This window comes from Phymastichus coffea, unplaced genomic scaffold, assembly GCF_024137745.1.
Source record: "Phymastichus coffea isolate CEN01 unplaced genomic scaffold, Cenicafe_Pcof_1.1 PCOF00005, whole genome shotgun sequence".
NCBI lineage: Eukaryota > Metazoa > Arthropoda > Insecta > Hymenoptera > Eulophidae > Phymastichus > Phymastichus coffea.
In genome coordinates this window covers 4,394,183-4,411,484 of record NW_026706816.1, presented here as the reverse complement: position 1 = coordinate 4,411,484, position 17,302 = coordinate 4,394,183, and the positions used below count along the sequence as shown (strand labels likewise).

At 35.6% G+C, this 17,302-nt stretch overlaps 1 protein-coding gene across 1 annotated transcript in view; it reads right to left on the bottom strand.

Annotated features, from left to right (window-relative positions):
• Positions 1-17,302, bottom strand: part of LOC131667926 (uncharacterized) — a 149,131-nt gene that overhangs the window by 69,535 nt on the left and 62,294 nt on the right. The window contains exon 3 of the mRNA XM_058941706.1: positions 13,507-13,780. Within this exon, the coding sequence (XP_058797689.1) occupies positions 13,507-13,780 (274 nt within the window). The remainder of the gene's footprint in view (positions 1-13,506; positions 13,781-17,302) is intronic.

Genomic DNA, 17,302 nt, shown 5'->3' with positions numbered 1-17,302 from the left:
ATTTACATTTTATTACAAATCTTATTCTACATACGGCATTCGACGTGTGCGTCGGCCAAGTTCGGGCTAGTCCGTTCCGTGCGAATTACCGCACAGGAGACAGAACATCGCCTTACAACTTTCCCGCGAGTTCCCGCGACTGCGGTACGAATTCACGCACGCAGCCACTCGTCCGTGTCCGGCCGATACGATGCTCAGAGAGAGAGAGAGAGAGAGAGAGAGAGAGAGAGAGAAATCGAGGCGCGCACCGAAAAATGAATAAGGGTACCTGACCTTAGGAGGGAGCGCTGTAGTGGAAATCCACGTCCGCTGGGCCAACTACGTAGTCTTTGAAGAAGGTGGATATCGATGGAGGCGCAGTTGGTCTTCCTCTTCAATGCTATACACTCTCGATAACAATTAACTGGTAATTAATTAATTAACGTCACGCACTTTTTCTCGTCGCGAGGCTTATCTAGCTGAGAATTCGTCGCTGGTCAAAGCCATACTAATGCCGCGATCTCACGCTTTCCGCGGCGTCTTCCGCTCCCCTTCCCACAGGTACCTAATCGGCCGAGCGCCGCCGGCTACGCACACGTGTGCGACTCATGCCGGCGACACTATTTCTGTCTCTCTTCCTCCTCTGCTCTCCGCTCTTGTTCAATCCCTCCAGCGCCAAGCATCTACGCCGATCAGAAATTAGACCTGCAACAAAGCCACATCGTGCGTTGATACTCGGTTTCAATCAACCGAGGCCGATGTGGCAGCGGCTCAGGGGAAGGCACGCGGAAGAGAGAGAGAGAGAGAGAGAGACGAACAGGGCGAGCGAACTCAACGGTCGCTTTGCCCATCACAAAAAAAAGAAATTAAAATGAAGCTAAACTTACTATTCTAACAATATTATTTTATTAATATACTTTTCAATCAAAGTCTTTCTCCAGATCAAGCATACAATTTATTTACATAATTCCATCATTAAAAAGGTCATACATTTTTTTAATTACAACTCTTGGAGTTGCATGAACTTCATCCACCAAACCATCTCATTCACTGTAACAAAAGGCAATATTTTAATGATAATTCATAAATCATTTTCTATATTGTAAATGAAAAATGTCTAACGTCATTTGATCTCTGTTTCTCAACTCAGAATAGTCAGCCCTATAGCGAAGGGCATTATTTCTCATACATCAAGCATCTCTTCATTTTCAATCATCTCTTACATAAAAAACGAATGAAAAAAATAAAAACTCAAATTTGTATGAATCAAATATCATATTTTTTACAGAATTTTGAAAAAGCTATGACCAAAAAATCAAATTAGCACGAATCAAGTATTATTTTATGACAGATTAATGAAAAAGTTTCAAAAATTAATTATGTAAAATAAAATAAACAAAAAATTAAAATTAAAAACGTCACAATCGCAATCGTGGTCACCTAACCTACACGTGTGATCAAAAATTTATAAATGGTTTAAATATTGATTCTTAAAAATACACAATGTCAAACTTAAATTTACAATTAAATCAACAGTAAACTTACCTACTGTATTATAATTACAGCGATAATGAATTTATAAGCGTTGATGACTACGTATACTAACAAACATGAAATCAGTTGCTGCCTAATTTACCAATTAATGAGCGATAAATATAAGTCAACATAATTAACACATCGCATTATTACCAACACATGTACTGTCACAGTATATGACTTATATTCACGTAACTATCTTCCAGTCAATCAGATACCGAAAAAAATGGCTTTACTTACCAGGCTATAGATCTTTTAAGAAGGGATAAATTAAGTTTCGATAGTTAATAACTTACAGATAGGCATAAAAAACTTATTATCGGAATCTACTATTGATATTAACTTAAAAAATACTTTTGATCCTTAAAAATAATCTAGAGTTATAGATGTCGCATAGTAAACAACAGTATATATCTAGACGTGACGTAACGCTCTATACAAGGTGTCCCATTTTAAAGGAACGATCCCGAAATTTTTTACGGTTGGCGTTCTACAAAAAAATTGTTCAGACAAAAGTTGTTTGGGAAGATGAAAGTTACCTTTCTCAGAAATCGGAATTGATCTTGAGATGTATTTTCAAGGTCATTTGAAGGTCAAAGTCATTTTTTGAATAGAAACCTATAATTTTGATGAGAGTGAGAAATTCTACGTTTAGATAAGGTATTATGTGTGGGGTGCGGTTAACCCCCCCCCCCCCCCCCGCCCCCGCGCGTAAGGTCATGTAGGGATCAAATTTATTATTTTCTTCATCTACACACAGGGATGATCGGGCAAGGGTAAGATTAATTGTAATAACCCAAAAACTTGCTGATCATATCTTGCCCTCCCCCAACCCAATAACTAGACGGTACTATCTTGCCTCATTACGATATCGGCCTTGACCGTCAAAATTACTCAGAAAGGTTTCGGTACCCAAACCACGTGAGAATTCAAATCATTGAACGAAGATAGAGACGTCGACCATGAATACGCAGAAATCGTCGTCACATTGTGAGATAGAACAAAGGTGATCCACAAATTCTCGTTGTTTTGGCAATGGTTGATTTGGATCATCATATCTCTGCGTGAAATTCAGAGACGTACTGGAATCCCAAGAACAACAGCTGGTAGAATTTTGCGGCTTCATAGATTTCATCCGTATAACATAACTTTGACTCAAGCTTTGATGCCAGATTATCTCTGCCGCAGATTCGAATTCTGTAATTGGGCACAAGGAAGGATTCATGAAGATCCTGAATTTTTCAGATACGTAATGTTTTCGGACGAAGCTACATTTCATAGTAATGGGCAACTCAATCGCCATAATAGTCATTATTTGTCTATCCAGAACCCTCATTGGGTACGTTATGTTGATAATCAGCATAGATGGAGTGGTGTCCAAGATCATCAGATCTAACAAGTCCAGATTTCTTTTTATGGAGCTATTCGAAAAATGTTGTTTATGCACAGCAACCAACAACACGGCAAGATATGATGCAACCCATCATACAAGCTTGTAGAAATATTCCGCATCGCGTTTTATTGTCCACAGTTGAAAACTTCGAACGTAGAATTCAATTTTTGTACATTTTAAGAGATAAATCTTTGTGTTACAATCTTAACCATAACTCTATCTGTAGTCATCGTCTTGTATTCATTGACTAAACATTCCTACTTGCCTTAATTGGCTGGGTAATCAATACCTCGCCTTCATTGGCTGGGCATTCCCACCTTGCCTTAATTGGCCGAGTAATTAAAAACTTACCTTCATTGGCTGGGTAGCCAACGTCTTATCTTGATCGGCTCAGCATTCTCACCTTGCCTAGATAGACTAGACACTCCCTCTTTGCATACATTGATTAGATTGGTTCACGTTACTACATGTGGTACGAACACACGTAATGATTAAATCAAAAACGACCTTGATAATCGAACTTTTCTGTATCTTGGGTATTGAGTTATTATTATTATTATTATTATTATTATTATTATTATTATTATTATTATTATTATTATTATTATTAATTTTTTTTTATTTCTTGTTTTATTTTTTTTTACAAGAAGTTGCGGAATCCTTTTTGCGGATTCCACTTAGTCTTGCTGACTGAGGGGTTATGTGGAACTCCCAGAAAAAAAACAGGCCTACTCACTAAACCGCCATCTCCTTGATGTCCTTCCCCTAGCCAGGGTCTATGTTGATATTACTTCTGATTGGAGGTTCTGTCTGTGTTCGTCCGTTTGTGTCGTTCCTCCGTATTTCGTTACGTCGCGTCACTTCGTCTGTTCAGTCATCTGTCAGGCAGCCGTCTGCGATCTTACGTCTCAGTATAGTTTCCGTATAGGTAGCGACTAAGCGCCACCATTCGGGTTCACGCAGCATCACGGCCACAATGTTATCGGGGGTGATACTGCCGACCGTTCCTTCCAGTTCCTGTCTGAGTCTTGTCCAGCGGTCACATGCGAAAAACGTGTGTTCCGCGTCATCTCGTTCGTGTCCACAGTATTTACAGTTGGGTGTTCGTAATCTGTTCATATTGTAGAGGTACCATCGGAAGTACCGGTGGCCCGTCAAGAGCTGGGTGACGTAGAAATTTACATCACCAAAATTCCTTCCGAGCCACAGCCTCAAGTCCAATATAGCTTGTTTGGATATATTTTTTTCAAATATAAATTATTTTGAAATATTTTCAATTTCACCGGCATAACAATGTCAAAAACATCTAGTTAAAAATGTAATAAATGATAATAATATTAACTAATTAAAAGTTGTAAATATAACTGTGAACTATTACATTGTTAAAAAAAGCAGTCACCGTTTGATCACCGAGGTGTGTAGACATGTCAACACTCTGCTCTACCCGAAAAGCTAAAGTATTAACTAATCAAGCGAAGTGACAGTTAAATTCTAAATTTAAATTCATATACTCAAACTACTCCATAAAAATAAAATAACGGTCGAAATGGCCACCTAGTTAGAAGATGACATGTCTACTCCTAATAAAAACAACGAAAACTCGAAAATCGTGAGCGGCAAAAGAGAAAAATTCAGCCCATATCACAAAATTCAAAACAAAAAGCGACAAGCCTAATTATCAGATTCCTAGCTATGTCACACAAGAAATAAACATGAGCCACTACAAGATAATAAAGAACATCAAAGTTAGGACGAAAACCGAGTAAAAAATGATTTAAATATGATAAAAATCAAATCTTCGCCGATTTTTGTCTACAACGTAGAAAATATTTGTCCACTAGAAAATCTACTAAATAAAATAGCAAAAGACAATTATGCACTAAAGGTAATAGGATAAAACAAAATCAAAATTCAGCTGACAACTTCGGAAACATATTTGCTAATTATTACTGCATTGAAAGAAAAAAACACGTAATTTACATATACCAGCGCAAAGAAAAAAAAGGTTTAAAAGTTGTATTAATAAGCATCCACCCGTCAGTTGATACAAATGAATTAAAAACAGCCATATAAGAACATGAACGTAAATTAACAAGTATTCATAATATAAGGCATCGCATCACTAAACTACCATTGCCGTTTTTCATAGTTGAAATTGAACATGATTAAAAAAGCCAGAAAATTTATAAAGTAAACTGACTATTAAACATGGTAATCAAATTTGAGCCATATCGAACGTTTAAAGAGAAATTCTTCAATGTCAAAACTACCAAGAATATGGGAATTCAGAAAACTATTGTTACAAGAGTGCCGTATGAATGAAATATGCTGAACATCAACAAACTAAAGAATGTCCTATTATAACAAAAAATACGAAATATAACATGGGTAAACTGTAAAAAAAATCATACCGCAAACTATCAAGGATGCCCAGTTCGTAAGCAATTATAGCAAAAACAATTTCCTAGACTACGAGAAAAAACGTTAAATCAAAACAATATTCAAACTCATTAAAATTCAAATTTAAATTTAAATGTCAACGGCAACAGAGTTAGACTAAACATAACATATGCACAGGTAACATCAAAATAAAATGATCAGAGTGAGATAGAAATAACAAAACAAACAGCTGTTCAAACAGAACTAAGCTGAGATACTAACGAATTAAACACAAGTAACAAACTAGAACATATGATGGAGCACCTGATGCAGAGAATGTTAAATCTTTTAACAATACTCGTAAATAAAATGGCATAATGAACAGTCTAAAATTTACTATCTGGAACGCAAGCGGTCTTATGCAGAGGCACCTCGAATTAAAAGTACATTTAATCTACGAAAGTATAGACCGTATCAGAAACACACGTTACAAGTAAAAACTATCTTAATACGAGGTGTGTTCAAAAAATAACGAGAATTTTCGTTTTATGAAAAAAATATTTATTTATTCATCTACATTAATGTTGTCGCCTTCAAAGTAGTCCCCTTCGGATACAATACACTTATGCCAACGCTTTTTCCAATCCTCGAAACATTTTTGAAACTCGATCTTTGTAATAGCTTTTAGCTCTTTCAGCGATTCGCTTTTAATGTTATCTATGCTTGTAAAACGACGGCCTTTTAATGTTCTCTTTATTTTTGGAAATAGAAAAAAGTCACATGGAGCCATATCTGGCGAATATGGAGGCTGAGGCATCGTTACAGTTTCGCTTTTGGCCAAAAATTCACGAACAAGCAATGAAGTGTGAGCAGGCGCATTATCGTGGTGCAAAAGCCATGAATTGTTTTGCCACAAATCCGGGCGTTTTTTTCGGATTGCTTCACGCAAACGACGTTGAACTTGTAGGTAGTACTGCTTATTGATTGTTTGACCTTGTGGCAAGAATTCATAATGCACTATGCCATTAAAATCGAAGAACACAGTGAGCATAACCTTCACATTCGACCGCACTTGTCGAGCCTTTTTCGGTCTTGGCGATCCAGAATGCCTCCACTGGGACGATTGAGCCTTAGTTTCGACATCATATCCGTAAACCCATGTTTCGTCACCTGTTATAACACGTTTTAGTAGTTCTGCATCGTTATTGACTTGATTTAGCGACTCCTGAGCAACTTCCATTCGCCGCTGTTTTTGTTCGAAATTCAACAATTTTGGAACGAATTTTGCTGCCACACGTTTCATACCCAAAACATTCGAAAAAATTTGATGGCATGAGCCAACTGATATGCCAACATCATCAGCGACTTCTCTGATTGTGATTCGGCGATCGTTCATAACCATTTCTTTCACTTTTTTCACGTTTTCATCGGTTGTTGATGTGCTTGGGCGTCCGGGTCGTTCGTCATCTTCAACGTTTTCGTGGCCATCTTGGAAACGCTTATACCACTCATAAATCCTTGCTTTACTCATAGCAGACTCACTATATGCCTTTGTTAACATTTGACAAACTTTACTACACTTTATTTCATTTTTTACGCAAAATTTAATACAAATTCTTTGATCCATTTTTTTTCACAAACGAAAATCGCCGAGCTCGAAAAACACGTCTAACGTTAGCGGCTGCCACTTAAAAAGTAAGCAATGAATATTGCTGAAAATTTTATCGTACTTCAGGGGCATGTGTACCAACATAATAAAAAAAAATTTTATACAAGTGGACTCTCCAAACCCGCGAAATTAAAAAATTCTCGTTACTTTTTGAACACACCTCGTATACTAAACTACGAGGTGTGTTCAAAAAGTAACGAGAATTTTTTAATTTCGCGGGTTTGGAGAGTCCACTTGTATAAAATTTTTTTTTATTATGTTGGTACACATGCCCCTGAAGTACGATAAAATTTTCAGCAATATTCATTGCTTACTTTTTAAGTGGCAGCCGCTAACGTTAGACGTGTTTTTCGAGCTCGGCGATTTTCGTTTGTGAAAAAAAATGGATCAAAGAATTTGTATTAAATTTTGCGTAAAAAATGAAATAAAGTGTAGTAAAGTTTGTCAAATGTTAACAAAGGCATATAGTGAGTCTGCTATGAGTAAAGCAAGGATTTATGAGTGGTATAAGCGTTTCCAAGATGGCCACGAAAACGTTGAAGATAACGAACGACCCGGACGCCCTAGCACATCAACAACCGATGAAAACGTGAAAAAAGTGAAAGAAATGGTTATGAACGATCGCCGAATCACAATCAGAGAAGTCGCTGATGATGTTGGCATATCAGTTGGCTCATGCCATCAAATTTTTTCGAATGTTTTGGGTATGAAACGTGTGGCAGCAAAATTCGTTCCAAAATTGTTGAATTTCGAACAAAAACAGAGGCGAATGGAAGTTGCTCAGGAGTCGCTAAATGAAGTCAATAACGATGCAGAACTACTAAAACGTGTTATAACAGGTGATGAAACATGGGTTTACGGATATGATGTCGAAACTAAGGCTCAATCGTCCCAGTGGAGGCATTCTGGATCGCCAAGACCGAAAAAGGCTCGACAAGTGCGGTCGAATGTGAAGGTTATGCTCACTGTGTTCTTCGATTTTAATGGCATAGTGCATTATGAATTCTTGCCACAAGGTCAAACAAACAATAAGCAGTACTACCTATAAGTTCAACGTCGTTTGCGTGAAGCAATCCGAAAAAAACGCCCGGATTTGTGGCAAAACAATTCATGGCTTTTGCACCACGATAATGCGCCTGCTCACACTTCATTGCTTGATCGTGAATTTTTGGCCAAAAACGAAACTATAACGATGCCTCAGCCTCCATATTCGCCAGATATGGCTCCATGTGACTTTTTTCTATTTCCAAAAATAAAGAGAACATTAAAAGGCCGTCGTTTTACAAGCATAGATGACATTAAAAGCGAATCGCTGAAAGAGCTAAAAGCTATTACAAAGATCGAGTTTCAAAAGTGTTTCGAGGATTGGAAAAAGCGTTGGCATAAGTGTATTGTATCCGAAGGGGACTACTTTGAAGGCGACAACATTAATGTAGATGAATAAATAAATATTTTTTTCATAAAACGAAAATTCTCGTTATTTTTTGAACACACCTCGTACACTGTACATAAAACCAATCATCCACTTAATAAAGCAGACGGAGGTACTGCGATTATAATTGAAACAAAAATAAACAATTATATCCACACTTAACATTAGTGAAATCTACTTACAAGGAACTAGTGTAATCGTCAAGGATAAAGATGGACCAATAACAATATCAGCTGTCTACTGTCCTCCAAACAAAACAATTACAAAAGAAAATTGGATAAACTTTTTCAACACATAAGAAAATCGCTTTGTAGCAGGAGACGATTATAATGCCAAGCATCCGTCGTGAGGTTCAAGGTAACCATTTTCAACATATAGAGTACTATGTGAAATACTATATGAAATACTACAAATAAACAACTATATTCCAATATCTACTACAGAACCAATATACTGGCCAACAGACTTAAATAAGCTTCCGGTTTTGATTGACTTTGCAATAGTAAAAGTCATAAATAAAAATTATTTTGAATTGTCATCATGTTTATACGTAACTTCAGATCATTAATTCACGAATATTAATTACTACAACCTTTCAGGTAACTAATACCGTAAAACAACCACACTAAAGTCAACTGGAAAAAAATATACTCGCTTCATCGAGAAAGGCATATCATGTAATGTTCTTCTTAAATCAGCCATAACATAGAAAGCATTATCGATTCATTCAACTTAATTCTAACTAAAGCTATTCACAAATGTTCTACTAATATAGGTAACAATACAACACAGTATACCAATTCCAATGTAATAGTCCAAAAATCCAAGAAAAGAGATCACTAAGAAAACCAGATTCTATTCAAAATAAGACAAAAGTAAACAAAGTATCCAAAGAACTGAAGAAGATCTTACATGAAGAAAAAACCATAAAAATACAGGAATATCTCAAAACTCTGAGTTCGACAGAAGCAACAGATTATTCACTATGAAAAGCTACCAAACGGATCAAAAGACCAGTTACATTTATGCCACCTATCAGAAGGCCTTAAAGAAAATGGGAAAAATACGAGAAGGAAAAAGCTGAAACGTTCTCAGACCATCTTTGTACAGTATTCATATCTCACCAAAGATTAATCATTACATAAGAACAAACCCATAATAGCAATTAGGTTCATAACAATTATTTTTAATGTATACTTGCGTCTGCGCTATTTTCTCATACAGTAGAAAATAGCAGAGATTATCTTGATTCCTAAACCTAGTAAAGAATTGTAACTTTATATAGACCGATTAGCCTATTACCAATATTTTCCAAAGTCTTTGAAAAATTAATCCTAGCAAAAATTAACCTAATAATAGTAAAAACAAAACTTATCCCAGATCATCAATTCAGGTTCAAGTATAATCATACCACTATAGAACAAGTAAACAGAATATTATCCGTTGCAAAAAATGGTATTGAAAAGAAACAGTATTGCACTGGCATATTTCTTGATGTTGTCCAGTCTTTTGATAAAGTTTGGTATAAAGGTCCACTGTATAAGCTCAAGAATTTATTTTCCTAAGAAATACTACGAACCAACAATTGCATCAGAAACATTACAGAAATACACAAATAACCATCTTCAAAAATGATAAAATTCCTGGAAAATATTACTAAATAAAAGTAAATCAATACATATAAGGTTTCCACTTCGAAAAGATACACTGCCGGTCACCTACTTTAGGCTCCCCGCCACAAAATCAATCAAAACATTAAAGTTCAATGTCTCTAGTAAAAATTAACGTACAGAATCGTCCGTAGGCGTGTTTGAAAGGTATTTCCAATAGCTTTCAAATATCATTACTTGTGGATGCCATAGGTTGTTTTTTAATTTTTTGCAAGCAATAATTCAACATTGAAAATTCGGAAAATTTTTTGCTAACTTTGGAAATTTGCCAATTCTGGGAAAAATCATACAAAAATTTGGGTCACAGCATTTTTTAGTTTTTATCAACCTCTATCTGGATCACTGGTCATAAAATTATTTCCGTCAAAACCGACGCGCGCACGAGCATTTTTTTCGGGAAGTGACAGTTTTTTTAAGCATGTTTTATCTTCGTAAATTCTAAAAATTTAGGTAAATATATAGGAGAAAAAAAGTTTGTTTTTGCAAGTGGAATATTGCACTATTATTTCTTGATTTATTAGATTAAAAAAACTTTTTTCATAGCTGTTACACCAAAAAGATGAAAAACTACATCGACTTGTTTTTTTTCACTCAATCAATATTATTCCATAATAAATATCATGAATTTTTCAAAAAAAGAGAAAAATTTTCAATGATCAATAAAAAGAGAAAATTCATTTTTTTGTCATTTTGTTATTATTCCATAATAAATATCATAAATTTTTCAAAAAAATGAATTTTCTCTTTTTATTGATCATTGAAAATTTTTCTCTTTTTTTGAAAAATTCATGATATTTATTATGGAATAATATTGAATAAGTGAAAAAAAATTTGATGTAGTTTTACATCTTTTTGGCGTACCAGCTGTGAAAAAAATAGTACAGAGCTTGCGCATTCATTCCTAGAGCAACGTTGCTCAGGACTGTCGATCATTTCTAAAGGTGATGACGCCTGCACCTAGAAGCCAACAGAGGTAATTTTGAACACCTACTCCGTGCATAGATAATGTCAACTGCAGTAATAATAGTGAGTGGCAAGTGGACTCACGTTAAACAAGCACTTCAGTCAGAGGCAAGTGGTCTCACGTTAAACAAGCACCCGAAAAGAAATTGACCTTACTACATCCACGTTGTTGTTTCCGGGTAACGCTAAAAGTAGAAATCCAGTATTATCAGAAAGAGCTTAAAGCCAATAAAGCAACACCGCCAGAACTTCTGCAGATAAGTGACCGTAAAAACTTCCAGGATAGTATTTTTAGCGATTATCATAGAAATAGCAAAATTGAGTTTACTTATAGCGATTCAGTCTCCATGTCGTACCATCGTGTCGTATTTCATAGAGACCTGTTGAAAACGCAATATTTCTACCAGCTTGCGCTCCAAGCTCTAAATATCCCATCATAAATTACGCAGCAAAATTTCAAGTCGCCGTAGTTTTGAAAAAGAATTTGAGGCCCGCGCGGGCAATAAAGCCGTTGGGGAAAACCCAAAAATAAACCAGCAAATGGCACGACAGCAGCAATACTGACCGGTAGTTAAAAAAAAAAAGGGTTTAGGGCCCTTTACCCGGCAAATAGTGCAGCAGGGAACACGTGGTCAGCAGATGCGCTGCATACACCTCATTTTTTATTTATTTATTTATTTTTTTTTTTAATCCGAAGCCTGCGACGGAATACGCGTAAAAGCAAAAAGCGTCAATATCGTAAATGCGGAGCTGTTCTCGAACGTCTTCTTTTCAATAGTTTTTAAGACCATTGTAACAGCGGGATTTATGATCATCGTGTGCGTATGTCTGTTTCTGGAATAGGTGTAAGTTGTAATAGAACAAATTTGTATTCATGTTATACTGTATATGAAATGTCCATGTGGTAATAAGAATGAAATGCGTGCATAGATAATATGTAATCTACATATAAGATAGTCAAAGGGGTGAAAAGAATAATCAACTTGCTTGTTTGCGACTACTTCGTCGTTGGCTGTCTCTCGATTTAAATTTGCATATTTTTCCTCTTGTTTTATACGTCACATAACAAAGCTTCGATCTCTCTCGCGCGTTAACGTTGCGCGACATGAATGTGCACGAGCGCCTTGAATGCGGCGTAGCGTGGCCTTGAAGGCCAATTTTATCAGCATCGGCGAGCATAGGAGCTCCCCGAGTGTTGTCAGACCTCGCGAGGGAACATTGTTCCCGGGTATTGAAGGTCACCCAAACATACGGCACGGAAGGCTGTCAGGCCGACCGTGGGTCTATCAGGCAAGCGAACGGAAAAGCGAGCGAGAGAGAGAGAGAGAGTAGAAGTAGCCCTTTGAGGCAATTAAAAGAGAGACAGCGAACGAGAGTATAGCAGCGTAGGCGGAGCGAAGGGATGCGCGCGGCAGCGGGGCCTAAAGAGAGGGCTAGAGCTGTCGAAAACTGTAGCGGACGTCCGGAAAAGGGGGCGAGCGGGCCCCACGCGAAGAAAACACTAGTCAGTTTTGGCACTCATCGTTCAGCCGGCAAACAAGCAAGTTGTCCTTGTTCGTAAAGCTCAGCATATCTTCGAACATCTTGTTCTTGCGTTGAGTTGGCTTAAGCAACAAATATTAAACTTTGTTATATTTCAATAAAACTTCACAGTGTAAAGTTATTGGCTCAAATCCCACATCCAACAGAGACCCAACATAAAATTCATAATTCGAAAATATCTTAATTGAATGGTTGGGCTTATCAAGGCTTGTTCTACTTCAGACTACTGTTACATTTCGCGTTCAGATCATTTTTCAAGCATTTGACCTTGATTAAACTATGGAAGGAAGAAAAAAAAATATTTGAAGAACGGTTTACGACGTATAATTTTCCCGTTCTATCCTATGGCGACGTCAAAATAAGGATTACCGTTTAAAAAATGATCTTAATCTTGAAATGACCTTAAAAAAATACGATAAGCTCAAATTGAAGGTAACCAAACGTTGACCTCTATGGGCACGAACAATTTTCCGTTAAACCATTTTTTGGCATCTGGCTTGCATTCAGAGATATTTTGCTGCATAGATTAAAATAAGACATCGTATATATACTGGTACAATAATTGCAACAAATGTCTCATTATTTTCAATTTTAAGCCTCATTTGATTGTTTGCTTGTTATTAACATCAACCCAGTTCTCATTGACAGTGAAAAACGGTTTGACTCGTATCTTGGTTTGGAGTTAACTAAATAAATAACAAGTTATTTAAGCAATCGTTAAAAAATAATTTTGTCGCTTTTATCAAAATCCATATCAATAAAAACTTATTTACATCTTTTTTATCTACAAAATTTTAACTGCATGCGAGAATTAAAGTTTTACCTTGGCTTTATAGCATTTAAAAATATTAGTAAATTTGAAAATTTTATGTAGAATGTCAACATATGTCCTCCAATTATTGTTCATATAAAATTAAATTATCTTAACGGAGAAAATTCCTACCCTAAATTGTCCTTTTCCGTTGATTAGCACTGTTTCAGGATCTTGCCCAGTGTTTACTGCTAATCTTCCTGGAAATCTTTCAGCTGCATCTTCGTGCATCCAATCACTTATAAGGACGACATGCGTTGTTAAGTCATAATCATAAAGATTACTATTGGGATCTTTACTCGGTGGTTGCCGTACGACAATACTGCCATAAAGACCATCCATCTTTTGCAATCCAGTATGCGCATGCCAAAAGTGTGTTCCGGAATTTCCAGCTATCCATTGATATCTGTAAGAATTTATTAATTTAATTGATATTGATTGAATTTATTATATTAATTGAAATATAAAACAATAATTTTTGTTTCTTGATCTTTATTCGGTCCTTTTGTTATAAGAATAGTGATAATAAATATCCAATTACATTCAAATATTATAGCTTAAATTTGTTTCATTCATTAACCGAATATCGCCAATGGATTCGAGAGGCACGAACGTTCCATGTTTATCTCTTCAATCCCCCATGTCACCAATCATAAAATAGACAATACCAAATTTTTATTCTAATTTTGTACAATTGTATAAAACCAAAATAAAATTTTGTATTAGTCACGTTTTAAAGTTAGTAACAATCATTGGAGGGGGGGCTATGACGAATCAAAAAACGAACAACGCTATCTTATTCTACGAATTTTGTATATTTTGTAACGATAGTAAAAATTTAATATACATCAATATCGTTAGTTACTTTTGACATGATTTTGAAAACGACATCGGAATAAGAAAATTTGTTTAGTCAATACTAAACAAATAAAACACAACTAATTTGTTTGACGATATATTTCAATTAACATTGTTAATCATTACGCTGAGCAATGATTTTTCTTACGTATGATTTGATGTTTAGAATCACGCTAAAAATTGTGGAGTGATTTATTTTATAAGAAAATTCATTTTTCAAAGCTAATTAACCTGTGGTTTTGGGCTAATATCACAGCTCCACAAAAAAATAGTTGTCAGACCCACAAATATGACCATGGTACTTATATGTGTTTGGGGTTGCTGAATTTGAAGCCGAGGTCAATTTGGCCCCATCAGATTATTTTCAAGATCAGTCGAAGTTGAAATCATCAAAATTTACAAAAAGTTAACGAAAAGTACGGTCTCTTGGGTTTATGTTTCTGACTCCAAATCCGGGGTTATTACAACCCTATCAGATTATGGTCAAGATCAGTTAAAGGTTAAATCATCAAAATTTATAAAAAATTAAATAAAAATATGTTATCTTAGACTTTTTTGGTCACCAATTCCAAATTAAGCATCAGTATTATCCTATAAGTTTATATTTAAGGTCAATTCAGAGTCAGTTCAAGATTATGAATATAAAACTATATCATACATCGCTGCATTGGAATTTTTTATCTATATGATTCATTTTCGTAACAAAAATTTCATCAGTTACCATCTTCGAAATTTGATGGCCATCGAAATTCCTTTATTTACTTTATCATCACTTAATTTCAGAAACTAATTTCACGGATACTTAAAGTAGCTAACATCTTTATTAAGCGATTTCACCCATTACTTCATAAGTCCCAATTTAATGTGTAGAGGTGATATTTGAATTATTGGTGGATCAACAAGTGGCTTTTCTTTTATATTTTTAGAACCCGGTTCGAATGTTTTTCTTTAGGGCCAGACACTCTTTATGTAATGATTCTTTCTCTCCCTGCTATCCTATTCATAAGAATTGTAAAGTTATTTTGTGAATCTCAATTGTTGTTCCAGAAGTATTGTTAGAATTATAAGATCTCCACATGTTTACCATTAATGATCATTGTATTTTATTCGGTTTAATCCTTTGTTGCACATATTTTTCTATTCAGTGATTTTACTTGAAAATTCTTACTCGGGGGGTTTTTGGGGTTGCTGATCTCAAATGTGAAGTCAGATTTTTAAAATTATCAATTTAAGATGGCGGATTCAAGATGATGGTTCCGAAATTTCGAAAAATATAGAAGTACAAGTTTAAAAACCACGACTCAGGGATTTTCAGGGTTGCTGATTACAAATGTGAACTCAGATTTTTTAAATTTTCAATTCAAGATGGTGGGGGCTCTTCTAAAATTTCGAAAAATATAGATGTACAAGCTTACAAATCATTACTGAAGAGTTTTCGCAGTTGGGTTGCTGATTACATTTAATTTTTTCGAAATTTCGGAGCCACAATCTTGAATCTGCCATCTTGAATTGAAAATTCAAAAAATCTGATTGCAGATTTGTGATCAGCGACCCTAGAAACCCTTAAGTCGTGATTTTTAAACTTGTACATCTATATTTTTCAAAATTTCGGAACCGCCATCTTGAATCCGCCATCTTGAATCCGCCATCTTGAATTGAAAATTTCAAAAATCTGACTTCGCATTTGAGATCAGCAATCCTGACAATTCCTGAGGCTAGATGTTTAAAATTGTACATTTATTTTTTCAAAATTTCTGAACCGCCATCTTGAATACGCCATTTTTAATTGAAACTTAAAAAAATCTGACTTCAGATTTGTAATCAGCGACCTCAAAAACTCCTGAGTACAGATTTTCAATTTGTTACACTGGTTATATTATTCAAAAATGAATTTTTTCAAAAAAAATGGCATTTTTTATGTTTGTTTGTTTATATAACAATTATAATAAACAATTATGACAAATAAACCATTTTCTTCTGTTCTTTTACTAATAATTTAGTATGTGAACAAAAAAAACCGAACATTAATAGATTAACAATTCATTAAATAGCGTAAATCTGAAGTTAAGTTGGTGGTAACCCACGTTACCACCGTGCAACAAAGGGTTAATATAACTTCTATGATACAGTACTCTTCATCCAATATTACCGAATATCCGATAGGAATAGCTGCATAAACATTTGTATTGTGTAAAAGAACAGCTTTCCAACTTCTCTTCGACAAATCGATGAACAATCTCCATTCGCTGGAGTTATAACATTCCTGTTTAAAGCGATTCATCAATTCAACTATATCTTTGCTGTAAACTAAGGAAAATTTTTCATCATTAGCGAAATAATCACGATATTCCTTATCTCTGTCTCAGTAGTAGAAAACTTAATTTTTTCCCCCTTCTTCCTTCCCTTCTTGAGTCCTCCACTCTATGCTGTACCCTTTCAGTTGCTTCTCCACACCAGTTCTTGCCCCCTGCCTCTTCACCCAGGTTTCCGTTAGCCCTATTATGTGGAATTCCCTAACATATTCCCAGTCGTCTTCCTCCATGCTCCTCACCCTCGCCATGTTCCAGAATAGTATTTTTACTGCCTTTCTCCCCTCTCACTCCCTTCTCTCCTCTCTCTCTCTTTTATCCCTATTGTTTTCGAAACCCTTCCACCCCCTTTCCTACCATTTTTTCCTCTCTCTCGCTCCACCACCATTCTTCTTCCTCTGATTTCACCCCGTTATGCCACATCTTTACCTCTTTACCTTTACTTCTTATTTCTTTCACTTTCCTTCTTACTTCCTCTCTTATCCTTCTCTGCTTCCACGTCCAGTCCTGATCTATGTATATCTTTTTCTGTGCCAGATTCTTTTACTTCTTCATAATTCCTCCTTTTTGTTCCCATGACGCGCATCTAATTTGCTACATGTTTTTTCTTCTTTCTCTCCGATCATCTCTCTCCACTGTTCCTCCTATTCTTCTCAGATTCACTATCTCTCCTTTCATTTCTAATACCTCCCTTAACCAGACCTCTGCCTCTCCCTTCTTTTCCCATCTTAACTCACCCTCTAAGTCTGTCGCTATTATAT